The sequence below is a fragment of the Typopeltis vanoorti genome, chromosome 4 (assembly GCF_054136105.1).
Source record: "Typopeltis vanoorti isolate ZY-2024b chromosome 4, IOZ_Tvanoo_1.0, whole genome shotgun sequence".
NCBI classification, from domain to species: domain Eukaryota; kingdom Metazoa; phylum Arthropoda; class Arachnida; order Uropygi; family Thelyphonidae; genus Typopeltis; species Typopeltis vanoorti.
In genome coordinates, this window is record NC_143552.1 from 107009491 (window position 1) to 107029085 (window position 19595).

The 19595-nt window shown below is 36.9% G+C and overlaps 1 protein-coding gene across 1 annotated transcript in view; it reads right to left on the bottom strand.

Annotated features, from left to right (window-relative positions):
- The window catches only part of ClC-a (chloride channel protein 2), a 388967-nt gene that overhangs the window by 317441 nt on the left and 51931 nt on the right, over positions 1-19595 (bottom strand). Inside the window, exon 6 of the mRNA XM_090392133.1 lies at positions 9935-10012. Coding sequence (XP_090248259.1) covers positions 9935-10012 — 78 coding nt within the window. The remainder of the gene's footprint in view (positions 1-9934; positions 10013-19595) is intronic.

Below are 19595 nucleotides of genomic sequence, written 5' to 3' on the forward strand. Positions count from 1 at the left end.
CTTAGGACAACAGCTATCAATGGAACAAAATATCATGGACAAAATTAAAAGGCTCACAATGCTTGGGTGGAAAGCATTTGGAAAATTATATTCAACAGCCAACTATCATTATGCCTGAAGAGAAAAGTTTTTAATCATCGTATTCTTCCTAACTGACATATGCTGTGAAACATGGACTAATGCAAAGGAAATTCAAAAATTAAGATTGACACAATTTAGTACGGAAAGAAGTATGCTTGGTATCACAAGATTGGATCACAAAAGGAATACATGGATAAGAAACCAAACCAAAGTCTCTGACATCATAAGAAAAGTGAAACATCTGATGTGGCAATAGGCTGGGCATATTGCCAAAGACAATATCAACAACCGACAAAAAAAGTACTGGATTTTTTACGAGAGAAAAAACGACCACGACACTGACCTAAATCACAGCGGATTGATGATATCATCAGATTTGCAGGAGTGACATGGGAAAGGAGAGCCATGGACAGACAGTTTTGAAGTAATCTTGGAAAGGCCTTCATCCAGAAGTGGATCAACAAAGGTTTTTGATGATGATACAAGGGACATCCAGAAAGTAAGTTCCGATGGGCTGTCAGAGAAAAAATATACTTACAAAAAAAACTTTATTGGAAATTAAAGTAGACATCTTTCACTACTTTTTCTATTTTCTACATAATTTCTGCCATTGTTCAGGCACTTAATGGGTGTATGCCTTCATCACAGAAGGTTGCTGCCTGTGACGCAAACCACATATTGACTGCTTCTTTGATCTTGTCATCATCTTGAAACTGCCAGCCACAAAGGAAAGATTTCAGATGTTTGAACAGGTGAAAGTCGCTTGGTGTAAGGTCAGGACTATATGGGGATGATGGAATTGTTCCCAGCTGAAGGTGGTGAGAAGTTGTCATGCTATGCCAGCTGGAATCAAAACAATGCTCCTGGTAAGCATGCCACATCATTTATTCTGGATCGCACGACACAGTTTCTTAAGGGTTTGGCAGTACATACTTGACTTGATTGTGAAGCCTTGACCCAAGAAGTCTACGAGAAAAATTCCTTGTCTGTCCCAAAACACAATGCACATGATTTTCTGAGTGGAAACTGTTGTCTTCAATTTTGTCTTGACTGGTGATAAGGTGTGCCTCCACTCCATGGACTGTTTGTTTGGATTCAGGGGTTGCGTACAACACCCAAGTCTCATAGCTGGTGACAAGTCTGCTCAGGAAGGCATTGCCATCCTCATGGTAGCGTGTCAAGAAGCATTCCAACACACTACCCAGCCAATTCACTTTGTGTTGTTCTAATCTTCTCTTCAACTGAACGCACCAAATTGTCAGTCACTAAAGATAGTCGCCTGTCCCCTCCTTCATTAAAAAGTTTTACCCATCTTCTACCATTGAATCACTCATTGTATGTTCTCCACAAACCTCAATAATTTACCGATGAATTTCAGCTGCTTTAACGTTCCTCGCATTCAAGAAATGGATAACTGACCTAATTTCACATGCAGTGGGCAATTCAATTTTCTTAGACATTATAAACACACACGCACCAAGAAGCGTATGCACTGAAAGAATGTCTGAAAATTCAGCACACATGCACATCATTGCAATCGTAGCTCGGCAGTGAAAATATTTAAAAATGGAACTTACTTTCTGGACATCCCTTGTACACACACACACACACGTTCATAGAAACATCATCACTTAATATATAGTTTTTAGTAGTTAAATGGTCATTTTCATTGGTTTATCATTAGATATTTCGTTGTAGTGCATCATCTATCATTCCTATAGCAGCAACTATTGCATCATATCTGATGCAATAGTTGCTGCTACTGCATCAGAATTTATGCTATAAATAGACAACAAGAGCTAGTTTTTGGATTTTCATGCTGAGATCACTATGGCTAGCTGTGTGCAGTTAACACCTTGAACAAAAAGTGTGATTCAAGCTTTGAATAAAGAAGACTATTTAGCTCATGAAATAGTTAAAAGGGTGTCCCGTAGTCAATCTACTGTGATACATCTGCTGTCGAAAGTGAAGGAAACTAGATCTGCTGAAAGGAAGAAAGCCACTGTCTACACCATGCCAAGATTGAGTTCTAAAGCAGCTTTGCCTCAAAAATCACTGTGCATCATCTGGAGAATGGGACTAGGAAGAACATGGGAATTGTGGCCACCTCTGTAAGTCATAAGAAGACTCATTTGACAAGGACTGATAGCCAGGCATCCTAAAAAGAAGCTCTTCTCAACCAAAAAAAATCTGAATTGGCTTGGTTAAATTGGTGCAAAGAGCATGGCAAATAGACCCCTGATCAGTGGAAAAAAAATATTTTTTTTCTGATGAGAAAAAAGTTTAAAGTGCAGAGTGCCAATGGCAGACAGATAGTTCAAAGACGATCAGGGAAAGAATTCAACTTGGATTGTTTGGCGTCAACAGTCAAATTCTCAGCCAGTCAGATGATCTGGGAAGGCATGTCATATCAGTGATGGTCGCTTGCATTTCACAAAAGGTTCAGTGAATGCACAAGTGTACTAGAAAATTTTAGAAGAATTGCTACCTCCTATCAGAGACAACTTTGCCATGACGACAAACTGCTTCTTTCAGGATGACTCTGCTCCTTGTCGTAGGGCAAAAAGTGTAAGCAATGCTATTGTAACCCTAAAATGTACCACATAAATTGAGTTTAGTACTTAAAAGCTTTAGTTTTTGTTGCTGGATAATAAGTGACTCAATGAACACTCCATTCAGCAACTATCATGGCCAGGAAACAGCCCAGATCTCAACCCCATTGAGAATTTGTGGTATACGAAATGGAGACTGAAATACACAAGAAGCCAAAAACACTTTGGAGTTCCAAGAAACTATTATAAAAGTATGGAACCATGAACTGACAGTTGCATCCATCAAGAAATTGATTTTGTCAATGCCCTGCTGATGCCAATCTGTAATAAAGGCAAGACCCACAAAGTACTATACAGCAAAAAAAGTAAATTTTTTGCTTTGAATGTTAGTAAAACTGTGTAGTTTAACTAAATTGTGATACTGGTATTTGTTTTTCTAGTGAAAATATCCCTGTCCACTCCAGTTTGAAATATTTGCAAGTTTGTCATATTTGTTGTCATTTCCTAATTATGTCACATCTTCTACTAAAAAGAGCCATATATTAAAGTTAAAATAAATATGTTATATTAACTTCTTCATTATTTGTGACAATTATTGTGATATTATTCCTCTCAAATAGGCATTCAGATTTAATTACCAAAAAAACATAGTTACAGCAAGTGATGCGGTTTGTGTGTGTGTGTGTGTTTCATGGTTTCTAAGGTTTCATGGTATGTTTCTTCTATTCTCTATTTTAACAATGATTCTATGATAGCTGATGTTTTGATGGAGTCAAATGCTTTTTTCAAAGTCCATAAAGGCTAAACAGAGAGGTTTATTATATCCTATATATTTATTATGTTGGTCAATCAGCCAACAAGACGTATACTATGTTGACAAAAGTATTTGGCCACCTAATTGTCAAAAATGTGTTTTAATTACATTTTATACCACCTTTGGCCAGAATGACAGCATCTACCCTTCAGGATGTGCTTTCAACAATTTTCTGATATGTTGCAACAGGAATATTCTTGCATTCCTCATGCAAAGCTCTCCCCCCACCCCATCCCTGATGTAATGATGGCCACTGTGGTCTGGAGCGAATCGGCATTCTAATTCAACCCAAAGATGTTCAATGGGAGTTGAGGTCTGGACTCTGAGCCAGCCAGTCCAACACTTCAATGTTGTTTTGTGAAACCAGTGTTGGACACACAGTGCAGTATAGCATAGTGCACTGTCGTGCTAAAACATGCAGGAGTCACTGGCAAAGTACTCCCACAGTGTCGAAAGCAATGAAGTTGTCCAGGTAGTCATCAGGTGTCATGGTTTTGGGCATGTCCATCAATTGGACCAAGTTCCATCCAACTGAACCCCCCCCCTCCAATACCATTACCAAGCTTCCACCAAACTTGACAGCTGGAATGATGCAGTCCTGTCAGAACCATTCCCCAGGTAATCTCTAGACCCAAACATCAGAGTGAAACATTTGGAAGCATGATTTTTCACTCCACAGAACCCTTTCCAATCATCTACAGTCATGAAAGGTATGAAAGACATCAGTCCAAACGTTGTTTGGTGTTGAGGGAGATGATGTGTGGCTTGTTTGCAGCAGCTCTGCTGTTGCAAACAAGCTAACAAGAAGTGTTAGGAGAATTGGAAGTGAAAGAATCAGAGATGTATCAGGTGTAGGTTGGGTTAGATGTTAATAAGGCTTTGGGAATGGATGACATATCACAAGTTTTCTTAAGGAATGTGCACAATAGTTAGCTATGCCTGTGACCTGATTATTTAATGCAAGTCTTGCAGTGGGTAGGGTTCCTAAGGAGTGGAAAGTAGGCAAAATAGTCCCACACCACAAGAATGGTATTATGACAGAAGTCTCAAATTATAGACTAGTCTGTAAAAACTGCAGTTGTGGTCAAAGTGTTGGAGAGATTGGTTAGGACTAGAATAGGAATGGTTTGATGGACACAGCATTCTTTATGATGTCATCATGGATTTGTAAAAGATAAGTCCTGTTTTAGTAATTTACTTGCATTTTACGATAAATTAACAAGTGCGTTACATAAAGAGAGAATCGTATACAGTGATATTCTTGTACTTTGCAAAAGCATTTGATAATTACCACATGATAATTGGTGGAAAAGCTGCAGAGGATGGGAATATATAGTATATTGGTTAGATAGATTAGAGATAGGCTTTTTGAACGATACCAGCAGGTTGTATATGATGGAGCAGTGTCTCAAAAAAGGAGGTTAATCAGTGGCATGCCCAGGGTTCTGTTCTTGGGTCCCTGCTGTTTAACTTGTTTGTAAATGATATATCATATTGACTGACTAGGTATCTTGAACTGTTTGCTGATGATGCAAAGTTGGGAAGTATTGTAAGTAGCACTGCTGATGTTAATTCCCTTCAGGAAGGTTTGAATAGACTTTTTACTTTAGATTAAAGCCAAGAAATTATATACTTGGTTTAATCCTTTATCCAAATGTAATCAAACAAGTTTGTATCTGAACTATTTCCAGGATTGGGGCAACTCATATACAGAAGCTTATGACTTCACATCACTTGCCTTGGTATCCCATAATGCAAAGCACATATCCTTACGGGTATGCATAATGCTATGCATTATGGGAAGGGTCATTACCCAGGCTGGTTTCGACCTTTATTGAGGTCTCAATCAGTGGGAGCCAGACCCAGAGGTGATCAAGGTCATATTTTAATAAACCATTTGCCAAAAGTATCACACCTTCTAATTAAAATACTCTGGATTAGAGATAGTTGTTGGAAGTTTTTTACTTGGACAAAGGAGTGACATTGTAGTTTTAATATCAATAAGTGCAGAAATATAAGACTACGTATTATATTGATGGAGCTATACTGAATGAAGTGGATGAGATTAGAAATTTGGGAGTGATGGCTGACAGTAGACTGAAGTTTAGAGAGCATATTGATTGTGTTGCAAAGGCTGCATATCGTAGTGCTGCTATGATAAGAAGTACTCTAATATGCAGGGATAAGGAAGTATAAAGCACTGGTCAGATCATACTTGGACTATTGTGCTTTAATCTGGTCACCTGATTTTCAGTGTGATGTGGAGACATTGGAGAAGGTCCAGACACGAGTGACTAAGACAACATCAGGACTTTGGAATGCTGTCTACGAGGAGAGACTGAAGAAATGTGGATTGCAGAGTTTAGCAGATAGGAAGAAAAGTGATATGATAGAGACATTTAAGTTAGTGAGAGGATTTTATCAAATTTATACAGATGAAATTATAAAAATAGAAGGCAAGAGGGGGGAAAACCATAGGTCATCCCTAGAAGTTATGTAAAAGTGTACTGAGGAGTAGATTTTTTACATGGAGAATAGTCAGTTCCTCAAAGGCTCACTTTAGTGAGTACGGGCATTGCAAACCCGAGGTACCCGATGCTGGACCATGCCTTACTTCATGTAATATATATCTGTTATATTATTCTGTAGACTGGTCCCTCCTCTTCTTTCTTTGCTTCTTTCTCCTCTCCTTGCTCCTTCCCCCTGATGCTATTAGAGTATTCGAGGGCTAGAGTGAGTCTTTCCTATCTTGCTAAGTCATTTCGTCTTATGCAACCATTTTGGAGGCAAGCTAGCCTCAATAGGTGCCGGTCCCAAGCCCGGATAAATGCGAGGGTTGATGTCAGGAAGGGCATCCGGTCGGAAAACTTCAGTGCCAACTCAAACTATGATTATGAGTTGAAGAGAAAATGATATAAGGGCTAGGGCGTACCCCTTAAGCGACGCGCAGCCACATCACCCTACAGCTGTGAGAAGTGGACGAGGGCTACCGCATCAAGGGCAGGTGCGGTTAAAGAAGCGAGCCCAGCAGGTGGAGAGGATGTTGTGAGTGGGAACACTGAATGTTGGAAGCATGACTGGAAGGGGAAGAGAGGTGGCAGACATGATGAGGAAGAGGAAGTTGGACATTTTATGTGTGCAGGAGACAAGGTGGAAAGGGAGAAAGGCAAAGGAACTGGGAGATGGATATAAATTGTTCTACTCTGGAGCGAATAACGAGGGAAGAAATGGTGTAGGAATTGTGGTGTGTGGCAGAATGAAGGGTGAAGTACTGGACGTGGGTAGAAGGAACGACAGGATCATGCGAATGAAATTGGGTCTTGGAGAAGAGCGAGTGGTCGTATTATGTGTATATGCCCTGCAAGTTGGTTGTACAGCAGAGGAAAAAGATGAGTTCTGGAACGTGTTAGATGAAGAAATGAGGGAATTGGAAGAAAATGAGATGGTGATTGTCGGAGGAGATTTGAACGGGCACATAGGAAGACAGAATAGAGACTGTGAAAGGGTGCATGGTGGCCACGGAGTGGGAATGATGAACCAGGAAGGAGAGAGGGTTGTGGACTTTGCAGTAGCGTTTGATCTGGCAATTGTGAACTCGTTTTTCTTCAAGAGGGAAGAACATTTGATAACATTTAGAAGTGGTAACAACAGCTCACAAATTGAGTACATTTTGACTAGAAGAAAACATCTTAAGGTTGTGAAAAATTGTAAAGTAATTCCAACAGATCAAGTAGCACAACAACACCGACTGCTGTGCGCAGACTTTAAAATAAGATCGAAGATAAGAACTTCTGGTTGCCATGGGATGAAGACAATTAAGTGGTTTCGCTTAAAAGAGGAGAGTGTGAGGAATCGTTTTAGGGAGAGTGTGTTAGAGAGGATTTCGGATGGACTGGAAAGTGTACAAGATTGGTGGAAACATAATTCAAAAGTAATCCTGAGCTGTGCAATCGAGGTGCTTGGCGAGACATCCTGAAAGATTAGAGAGCAGAAGGAGGGTTGGTGGTGGAATAATGATGTACAAGTGGCAGTGACAGCTAAGAGGAAGGCAAAGCAGAAGTGGGATGAGTCAAGAGTGGAAGAGGACAGAGAGGTGTACAAAGAGAGAAAGCAAGAAGCCAAGAGAGTTGTGGCACAGGCGAAGGTCATGGCATATCAAGATCTGTATGATCAATTAGAAACAAAGGTAGGATAGAGGAAAATTTACCAACTAGCGAAATGTAGAAATAAAGCAGCTAAGGACATCTTACATGTGAGGCAGATCAAAGATGCTGAAGGAAGAGTATTATGGAGGGATGTGGACATAAGAAACAGATGGAAAATATACTTTGAGGGACTTTTGAATGAAGAAAATGCAAGGACTCACAGAGGAGATGGGCAGCCGTCTGAGGGGATGGTGCAGAACATCAGTAGAATGGAAGTGACGGAGGCCATGAAGAGGATGAGGAATGGAAAAGCGGTGGGCCCCAACAGAATTCCAGTGGAGGCATGAAAGGCACTGGAGGAATAGGAAATTGACCTGCTGTGGGACCTGTTCATGAAAGTTTGCCAACAGGAAAATATACCCGAGGAATGGAGGGAGAGTACTCTTGTTCCCATCTACAAGGGTAAAGGGGATGCACAAGACTGTAAAAATTACAGAGGAATAAAGTTGATGTCCCACACAATGAAAATCCTAGAAAGGGTTCTTGATGGTAGATTGAGGGAGGAGGTGGAGATTGCAAAGGAACAATTTGGCTTCATGCCTGGTAGATCAACAACAGATGCTATCTTTGGGTTATGACAGATGATGGAAAAATATCGAGAGAAACAAAGGGAGCTACATCTGGTATTTATTGATCTGGAGAAAGCATACGATAGAGTGCCAAGGCAAGAAGTCTGGAGGTGTCTGAGGGAGAAGAAGGTGCTGGAGAAATATGTCAGGTTGGTGTGGGAAATGTACAGAAATGTGAAGACAAGTGTTCGGACCTGTTTGGGACAGACAGAAAGTTTTCAAGTAACAGTTGGCTTGCATCAAGGGTCAGCATTAAGTCCGTTTCTGTTTAATATTGTGATGGAGGTGGTAACAGAGGAGGTGAGAGAAGATGCACCTTGGACAATGTTGTATGCAGATGACATCTTGCTGTGTGTAGATTCAAGAGAAGAAGCGGAAACTAAATTGGAAAGATGGAGAAAAGTACTGGAAGAGAGAGGTATGAGACTGAGCAGAAGTAAGACAGAGTATATGTGTTGCGCAGTGAGCGGTGGCCAGGAGACAGATCTGGAGCTGGAAGGAAATGTCATCAGGAAGGTGAGAGACTTTAGATACTTAGATTCAACAGTGGAAGAAGATGGAGGAGCTGAGAAGGAAGTGGGATGCAGGATACAAGCGGGTTGGAGGAACTGGAGGGAGATGGCTGGAGTGTTATGCGATAAGAGGGTGCCGATCAATCTGAAAAGCAAAATTTATAGGACAGTAGTGAGGCCAGCTATGACATATGCTATAGAAACTGTGGCCCTGAGGAAAAATAACATCAGCAGGATGGAAGTAGGCACATCCACCTAAGCATTCTCATCTTTAACCAAAGATGAGAATGCTTAGGTGGATGTGCGGTGTGACCAGAAAGGATCATCTGAGAAATGACTATGTCAGGGGAACAGTGAAAGTTACGAACTTAGGAGCGAAAATACAGGAGGCAAGGTTGAGATGGTTTGGTCATGTGATGAGGAGGGAGGACGAATATGTGGGAAGAAGGGTCATGCAGATGGATGTGCAAGGAAGGTGGAAGTGTGGGTGGCCAAAGAAGAGATGGAGGGAGCTGGTAGAAGAGGACTTGAAGATGAAGAACTTGGATGTGGTGACAGCCCAAGACAGGAAGGTGTGGAGGAGACTCATAACAAACAGTGACCCCACTTAAGTGGGAGAAGCTGTAGAAGAAGAAGAATAGTCAGTGAATGGAACGCATTACCAGAATATGTTGTTAATGTGAGGAGTGTTAAGGATTTTAAGATTTGATATGATATGTTTTCGTTTTCAGTTGAATGAACCTCCCATGATGAATCTGCTAACTTCATTGGGGGGGGGGGGTATAATAATAATATACTAGTAGCCCAGTCATGAAGTGACTGCATGTACACACTCTGCTTGCTTACACTTGGATAAAGGATGAAACCAAGAATATAATTTCTTGGAATCTTTAACCAAGTGGAAAAAAACTTTCAACAATGTAAATATAGTAAAGCGATTTACTAGATTCCCATGGGCAGCATCTGCACATGTGAATGCTAGCATGAACATGTTAAAGCTGTTTTGGGCTGAGCAGCAATACACATTTTAAATTAATAAAATCTTATGTGTATAATGCAAATGTGTATTTTGTAGCAAAGTCCTAATCAGAAGTTGAGGGAATAAAAGAAAAAAATGCACTTCTCTCTCTCTCTCTCTCTCTCTCTCACACACACACACACACACACACACACACAAGGCTGCTAAACTTTAAATTCTTACCTCATAAATGCCTTTAAAAGATGTCACAAGTTTACTAAGTAAAGTTGCTATGATACTTGATATATGCACAAATGGCCCCTAATGGATGAAGACAGAAATAAAACAAATAGTTCAAATACTAACTGAATAAACAAGATCATTAATAAATTCTAATTATTCAATAACTTAATATAATTAATTATAGCCATTTTTACTGTGCTAACTAATTTAACCTAGGATTTCAGCATAACTACACTTTTTAAAAACAATTCATTATATTTATATGTAGAAAGTATTTTTAACTTGGGTATAGTTATGTTAAAGATACCAAGCAATTTTAAACCTGGTTTTACTCCATTTTTTCCAAGTAAGCAAACATACAAAATGTCAAGTTTGCGCCTGCAATTTATGCAAGACTAGCTGATCCCACAGGTAGTGCAGGACCAAGGCAACTCGTGGTAAAGGTGGAGCAAGCTCTGATCACTAATCTTAATATTTACCCTTAATGCCAAAACACATCTCCAAGAAGGGGATGTATGATGTTTTGTATTAAAGGCAAGGGGCCACCCAATAAAGGTCGAAACCGGTCTGGGTAGTGGCCCCTTGCCTTTAATACAAAACATCATACATCCCCTTCTTGGAGATGTGTTTTGGCATTAAGGGTAAATATTAAGATTAGTGATCAGAGCTTGCTCCACCTTTACCACGAGTTGCCTTGGTCTTGCACTACCTGTGGGATCAGCTAGTCTTGCATAAGTTGCAGGCGCAAACTTGACATTTTGTATGTTTGCTTACTTGGAAAAAATGGAGTAAAACCAAGTTTAAAATTGCTTGGTATCTTTAACAATTCATTATATTCCTAGAGCTATAAAAACAATTGGAAAAAACTTGGACAGTCACCGAGTACTGAAACAATTATTAATAGCAAACACTGAAATAATGTGTCTATTTGGGGTATGTAATTCTAAAATCATATTTCTTTATGGCAATTCCATTCATGAAAGATTATAAACAGTAACCTTGGATGAGCTAACTCTGGTTAACCCTGGAATTCTACTCTAGTGACAAACAGGGAACTTTTCAGGACAATCAGATTTCCAATAAGCATAAAAGTAGTCCTACACTGAGAAAGAAAATCATTTATTACCTTAAGACTTTTAAAAATCTATGCCACAGTGGAATTCCCAGTCATGGTCTGTAGGATGTAATTTAGAATTTAAAGCAAATGCTTTAAATTCTTATCTCATAAATGCTTTTATGAGGCATATGATGTTCAGAAAGCCAATTATTTGTTATGAACACATTAAAATATTAAAACAAAATAATTTTTATACAAATATACATTGATTTCATCGTAATATAATTGCAGACATTCCACAGCTCCTAACTTCTTATAGTCCTTGTGTATTACACCTTCTGTCCAAAAAGAAACTGAACTTTTCGAAAATAGAAGAAACTAGTGGCACCACTTGTCGTATCTTTTTGTTGTCGAAAGCGACAACTTTCATTAGTGTTGTGTCAACTGTTTACGACATTTGTTTCATTAGAAGCCGAGTTATAGTGCCAAGAGTGACAGTGTGTTTTGACGAACAGTTGGAAAATGAGTTTCAAACAGAGAGCTGAGATTGACTTTTGTGTTAAACTTGGTAAAAGTTTTACTACAAAGCATCAAATGCTTCAAAAAGCATACGGTGATGAATGCTTATCCTGTACTCAAGTTTACGAGTGGCTTAAGCGATTTCAAAGTGGTCATGAGACGCTTGAGGACGACGAAAATCCGGGCTGTCCAAAAACTAGACTGAGCGAAGTTAACATCCAAAAACTAAATGATTTCATCAAAGAAAAATCAAAATCGTCCATGAGATTGATTGAAGATGAATCAGGGATTCCAAAATTAACTGTGCACAACATTTTGACCAAGAGTTTGGGCCTTCATAAATTGAATTCGCTATTTGTTCCCCACAAGTTGACTGACGACCAAAAAATGTATCGAATTGAACACCGCAAGGACCTCATTAAAACCGCTCGTAAGGACTCAAACTTCCTTGAAACGATCGTTACTGGTGACGAAACGTGGTATTTTGAGTATGAGCCTGAAACAAAGTGCCAGAGTGCTGAGTGGAGACCACCAGAAAAGGGGCATCTGAAAAAAAGTCGCTTGGAGAAGTCAAAAGTAAAGACAATGCCTGATTTGTTTCTACAATTCCAAAGGCATTATCCACAAAAAATTTGTTCTGCCTGGCCAAACGGTCAATTGTGAGTTTTATCTTGAAGTTTTGAAGTGATTGATAGCGAGAATTCATCGAACGCGGCATGAATATCATGATGCAGGCAGTTGGTCACTTTTGCATGATAATGCACCATCTCATTGTTTGAACATTGTGAGACAGTTTTTGAGCAAAAACCAAGTGTGTTGGATCACTAGCCGTATTCACCTGATTTAGCACCCTGTGACTTCTTTCTCTTCCCGACTTCATTTGCCGATGAAAGGAAAGCGATACGACACCATTAAAAACGTTTAAGCGGCAGTAACCACGACCCTCAACAGTATCCCAAACACCAAAAAACTCAAACTCTAAAAAACTAAAAAAACTCACTAAAAAACTCATTTAACAAATTAACTGACCGTGCCAAATGCTGTATCGAAGCTGAGGGAGAGTATATTGATTGAAATAAACGATTTGAATAATTATAATTGGCCTGTGTTTTATTTTCTATCAAAAGTTCGGTTTCTTTTTGGACAGAGGGTGTATTCTGTGGTTTCTGATTTCCTGTCAATTTTCAATGACAGAAAATCAGATATTCTTCATATGTTGTTGCTATTATTCGGAAGACATACGATTTTTGTATATGATAATTTTTATTGCATTCAGTTTCAAACAATACTGATCAAATAGTTCTGAAAATCTTAGTCTCTTCTTCTTGGTATACCTCTCAACTTAAAAAATAATTTTAAATAACATAAATTAAATAACATTTTAAATTAAAGCACTTGTTTGCCTAAATTATGAAAGAAGAATAGCTAACTTCTTTTCTTTATAAGATGAACTACTGGTATAGAATATCAATGCAAACCTAGAAGAATCCCTCTGACAGAAAGGGGAGATATTTGCTAGTTCAAAACAATATCTTTACTATCAAGTTACTCTCCACATACATTTTAATAGATATAAACATGAAAAAGGCAAAATCACAAGAATTTTTTTTTACATAACTGATACAATAGATTTTATGATAAAATAATATGTCATCAAATATATTCAAGCTTCAGAAATTAAAATGTTGTAAGCAACATAACCATAATTATTTTTATATGATCTGGTATACAAATCTTTCTCTAAACATACATATATAAAATATGAACCATTCTAGTTTATATAACAAAATACAATGCTATGTAAAATTACTACAGTATTCAAATTCAGACAATATGTTAGCACATTGTGTAAAGAACATCAGTATAAGTGAAGAACAAAAGTGATGAAATCTGAACAAAAGAAACAGTAAAGTTTAATATGGATTTTATTTACATAATTTTTATTTTATAAGCATAGAAGTTTCACCCTAGTGTCAAGAACATCTTTGGTATACTTTTAGAATTATACAAGTAGGTCAGAAACTGGAAGATTCACAATAAAAATGCATGAACCACACACATACGTGATACAAAATGACACAGTGTAAAACACATTAAGGTCTTAAATAAGCAAAATTAAACAAGGGACATTAATTAATCAAAAAATTATTATTTGCAGAATGTGTGGAGAAATATTATTTCTCATAAAAGAGAATTTTTCAGTAGATCACTTCAATAAGATCCAGATGAAGTAGAGGGTTTCACAACTGTATATAAGTGTTCCATAAGATAATTACTTTTATAAAGAACCTGTTCTTGCATGTTCTGCAAGTCCAGACTGTTCAAGGCTTATGGAATTTAATGTAGTCTAGATGTTCATCATGATGTATGGCTGCCAATCTACCAGTTTGGCCAAATGAAGATAACCCAACACTGACAAGGAATTTGATAGGCTCCAGAATGGCCTAAAGGTGGAAGCTCGTCTTTTGCAGAGCCTAGAAAAGTAGGAATCTTGTTAATACAGAAAAAGGACATCTGTAGGCCAACAGATTTAAGAAGTCTGGCTATACCTTTAACATCTTCTGGTTTCTGTTTTACTTATTTAATTTTGCAAGCCAAACCAAATATGTCCTTGACAATGGAGCAAAAATTCCATGCTTGCTAAAATAAAAATAGCATAAGTAAAATCCATATTAAGTTTTATTAAGGCTTATGTTCCAATTCGTCAAGTTATAAGAGAAACAGTTATATACATGCATTACATTATAATCTCTTTATACATGCAGTCATGTGTTAGGATAAAACATTTTTGAGCTAAAAGAAAAACTATTTAATATAATTGAGAACAATTTTCCACTTGAGGGATGGAAAGGCAGCCATTACAATTACGATTCAGTCAATCAATGCAGTAAGGCTTCAGTACTTTCCTTGCATAAACATCCATACTTATATGTAATCTATGTAACAGTTTGGTGTTATTCCATTGGATCTGTGGCAAGTTGTCAATTCCATATTGTGTGACCATATTTATAAAGTCTCATTATACAAGAAAGCCTTATTCCTTCACAGGGAATTCACAGCATAGAAGAGCAATTTACTAGGAAAGCTACAATTGAAAAAGGGTAAGCTAGAATCTCATTTTTAAAGAATTTTAGACAAACAAAACGAATATCAATCTTTGCTAAGATAAAAGAAGTTATTATCTCAGCAGGTCTCAAGATTTATCTTAAAGCTAGCCAATCTCTACTGCTTAACCACTTATGAGTTTTGAAAAAAAGGAATAGCTTGAAATATTATTAAAAAGAGTGGGAAGCTGATCTATCACACACATTAAATCCACACTCGCTACATGTCATCATCAATATATCAAAAAAATGCAGGCACTAGAGCTTTTGAAAAAGTTCATTGGTTGGTACTATAAAGTACTACTGAGTTGCCATGACAAATGAGTTTACCTTAAAATGTGGTCTCAATACTGAAAGCTCTCCACAGAATTGCTAAGCCACAAACGTTTTCAAATGAGTTGCTAATTTATCGGGTTGCCTTAGCTTAGAAAAGAGCCAATAATCTTTTATGGGCAAAGCTAGACTTTATTTTGAAGTCACCGAAGTTATGATACCCAACCATCAGAACTAAACATTACACCTCCTGAAGTCTTTAAAATGTGTCTTCAGAATGGAAATAATACTCTCTGATTAAATTCAACTTAATAAGTTATTGGATAAAACCACATACACTGATCACAAAACTATTAAACTCAGAACCATGCAATGCCTCCTAGAATATATACGGTACACCAAAATTACATAAAAATAATTGTCCACTTAGACCTATGGTGAATTCCACAGATAGTTCAACTCATAAAATCTCAAGAATTTGGTCTAACCTTCTTTGTTCTCTTATTGACCATTCAGCTTCTTCAAAAAATTTAATAAATTTTGTAGAATTTTGCTTGCCAGTCTGATGAAAACAGATGCTTTTTCAGTTTAGCAAAGGAGAGTCCTAAGTAAGTCATATAATGCCTAAATATCTATCATATTGCTCCTTGACAACAAACACTGAGGACACAATGTGTCCAACTGCAGCTTATTCCATTCACTCATCACATGTCAGGAGAAGAACCTGAATCTCACATGCTTCCTGACCACTCCAGCTTGCAGGAATGAGCTACATAATATCTCTTGTATCTCTTCTGTGAGATCCCCCTTACCAATGTGTATGTTTTTACAATGCTATCTCCTCCTATTTCTCGAACTTTGAAGGCCACATTCCTTCAATCTTTTTTAATATGAAAATTCCACAGGCCAGATATTATATGGTTTACCCACTGCTGAAACTGTTTCCTCATCTCCATGAAACTCCAGCAACCATATACACAGTAGTCCAAGTGTGGTCCTGTCAATGTCTTTTAAATTGAGGGGTAACTTCCTTATTCCTACAAGTCAGTGTTGTCCTCAACACTGACTTTTGATGACTTAACCAAGCTTAGCAATGTAGCTTCTAAAATTTAACTTGTATATTATCAATCCTGAATCCCTAGCTTTATCATTAACTTACAGCAAATTCCCATTAATAATACTCTGCAATGTCTTCAAGTCCAAGATGCAAAACCTTGCTTATGCAACATCAAACATACACTAACAATAGTTAAAAAAAAAAGTGTAATCACAATTAACAAGTCAAACTAATTAACTAAAAATTAATAGACATTTCATACCATGTATCAAAATATCATTAACAAAGCGTATTATTAAAAACAATGAAATATTTAATTTTAAAGCAATTAAAAAAATTTTAGATTTTTTCACTAACAGAGCTGAAAGCAAATTGTCAATCAAGGACTTCTGTAAGATTTCTGTAAGAAACATTTCCTAATATCTACTCTCTACGGTCCTTTGTGAACTATGGGATGATGAATAAATGAATGAAACAATTGTTTTTAATATATATGTGCAGTCACATGTGCACAAAGTTTAAAATTATAACACTAACAGAAATTTTAGAGAAAAAAATTTAAATAACTATTTAACACAACTGAGAATTATAATTTCAACTTTGGAAATAGATAATCCATCATACAATTAAGATCTGGATGACGTAATAGACTTCAAAGCCTTCTTTGAAGAGACATTCATATCTGAAGATGCCTTGATGAAGCAGTTGGATATTGTTCTCAAGTATCCTGTAGCTAGTGTCAGTTTCATGCTAGGCTAATTCAAACTTATGAGGTTTAAACAGCAAATATAATAGTGATGTTCAGAGATCTGTTTTGACTCAGCAGCTATTTGACCAAAGCAGGATAAACCTACTTATCAACTGATGCACTCTACTCAAGGTTGGTTGGTTGATTGGTAGAGCCTCTGCTACTAATGGCTCACGCAAAAAGTTAAGCAAGTTTGAGCGCGGTTAGTAGTTGGAAGGGGTTCAGTTGTTCGATGTTGTTGCCACACTCTCCCTCGATGAGTCTTTGGACTCCCTGGAGGTGTCAAATAATAATAATAATTGGTACTTATTAAGTCCCATGCTATAATTTATCCTACTTTGACCAAACAGAACGGTCAGATGAGAAACAAATCTCTGAATGTTAGTGTTCTATTCATTTGACTGAATCTTATAATTCTGGATTAGTCCAACACGGAAATGATTACCCACAGGATTCTTTGGAATAGTATCAAAGTGCTTGCTTCAGCAAAGTATCTTCAAATATGAGCACCTGTTCAAAGAAAGCTCTGAAGCCTCCTATTGCAACTTCAAAATCTTAATCACTACAATGGATTATCCATTCCCTAAGTTGGCATCCCTATAATTTCTATATTAAATAGTTACTTTTTTTTAAATATTTTATCCCTAAAATTCCTAATAGTATTATAGTTCTAAACTCATTGCAGGCCCAACTCTATATATGTAAAAAAAGAACTATTGTTGCAGCACATAGTTTGTAGTCTGTTATTTTTTTTAATTTCTGGCTGTTCTTAGTTTTTTTTTAATAGAATGAAGATACACTGTGACACACAAAACAAAATACATTAATTTTCAATTAATTAACTTTTCTTGTTAACAATGGTTACATGTTTTCTTTAATTATGGAAATTACGAAGGTTTCTTTAAACAAAAACTCTTTAGCATTTGCCTATAGTACCAGTCTGAGTCAGCCTGCAGAGATTCTCTTCTCTACTAATGTCCCTTAACACAAAACCCAACTTTGCATCATCAGCATATAAGTGAATATTTCATACACTATATCATCTCCAATGTCATTAATATAATGTGAGTAACAGAAGTCAAATCACAAAATCCTGTGGTATCCTACTCACCACTTTTTCTAAGACTCAATACCTCCATACATTTCTTTCTGATACCTGTCAGTCACTCTCTCCTATCATTGTCACAAGACCATTTTGATGTCTCCTGAAGATTTTATAACAATCTCCCATGTTGTTCCTATCATTCTATCAAATGTGCCTTAATAAAATCCAGAAATATCATAGTATATCCATTCCCATTATTAAACTCTGTCACTATTGTAATATATGAGCAGATTGCTGATATATTACGTACTTCAGCAATCTACTAAGATCCACAGTAACTTTGTAAGATTACTGAAAAACAGAGGAATGATAATAGCCTAACTGTTGATGTGAAAAAAATTAAAAACAGCGCACTAAACAATATTTCTAAATACTTCAAAGAATATAATAAGTGGTGGTGGGCAGTAAATTGCATTGGTATAGATGATGATGGTAGTTGTTGGTGGACTGAGTGGGGGGAGACAGAGTTGTCAAGTAGGTGCCCTCCCTCGATGAGTCTTTGGACTCCCTGAAGGCGTCACGTAATAATAATAATAACTTTTATCCACAAAATGAATGCTAAAAACACATAACATCCTTGATTATTCTGCAAGCCTTGATCAGTCTAATTTGTTCAGTTCTGAGTTTAATACAATCCTTGATGTTATCATTACACCTCAGGCATGTAACTCACAAATGTAAAACATATTTTATTTAAAATGAATGTAAGACTTTCATTGTCAAAAGATAAAAAATAATAATAATAATCAGTACATGCAAAAAAGTGCTAGTGTATTTTTGTTTGAGCACACTAATTATGATTTCATATCATTCATTTATTTCTTCTCCTCTCGTATAAATGGAACTTGATATGATCATATCATGCAGCAGATAGTGGTGGTGATTTGCACCCAGAATGCAGACTATACATCCAGAACTGCAAATGATATTTCCTTGGGTTATAGTTTTGATTATGTAGTAGACATGAATTAATGCAGTAGCATTGAATGAAATCTACTACAATCCTGATCATTAAAATCATTCACCTCATTATTTGAAGCAAAAAATCAACACATCAACAAAAAATACAATAAAGATTCATGAACACTTTACACTACCATAGTTGAATCAAGCTATATATTATCAATAATCAACATTAAATGTACTGATTTGCACATTTAAAAGATTTATGTCTCTTCATTTGTTATCATAATATGAAAAATGCAAGAAAAACAACAATCAGGAAGAATAACTGATTTTAAGAAAAATCCAAATGCATGAGGAGTGCAGAACATATGGGAGGGAGGAAATGGAATTCATGGAGCTACAGATAGATAATTACCTAAAACTGCATGTGATAGAAAGGATCAAATGTATAAAAGTGTCAGATCTGGTAACAGCAACAACAGTAAGGGATTTGTCTGTAAAGTGATCAAGAGAAATGAGCTCAGCCTGCTGGTTGGCCAAGTGGTTAGCATATCTGAATCCCAACATAGGCAAAGATGTTTGTCACTGTCTTTAGGCGAGAGATAAATTTCATCATCTGATGTGAAACTACCATTTGCTTACTGGAGGATTGAAATGACTTGAAAAAGTTCCATGTGTGGTCTTAAGAGTAGGGTTTCCAAACTATGTAAAAAAATAAAATAAAATAAAATAAAAAATTAGATAATTAATAAAAATAAAAAAAATCCTTAGTCCACCCACAGTACCAATGCACTATGAGCTTACAAATATTGTCATGAGTAAGAGCCCCATAAAAAGTATGTAATCTTAGCCTAGGAGATTGGCAAGCATGTGAAGTTCAGTTAGGAACTGC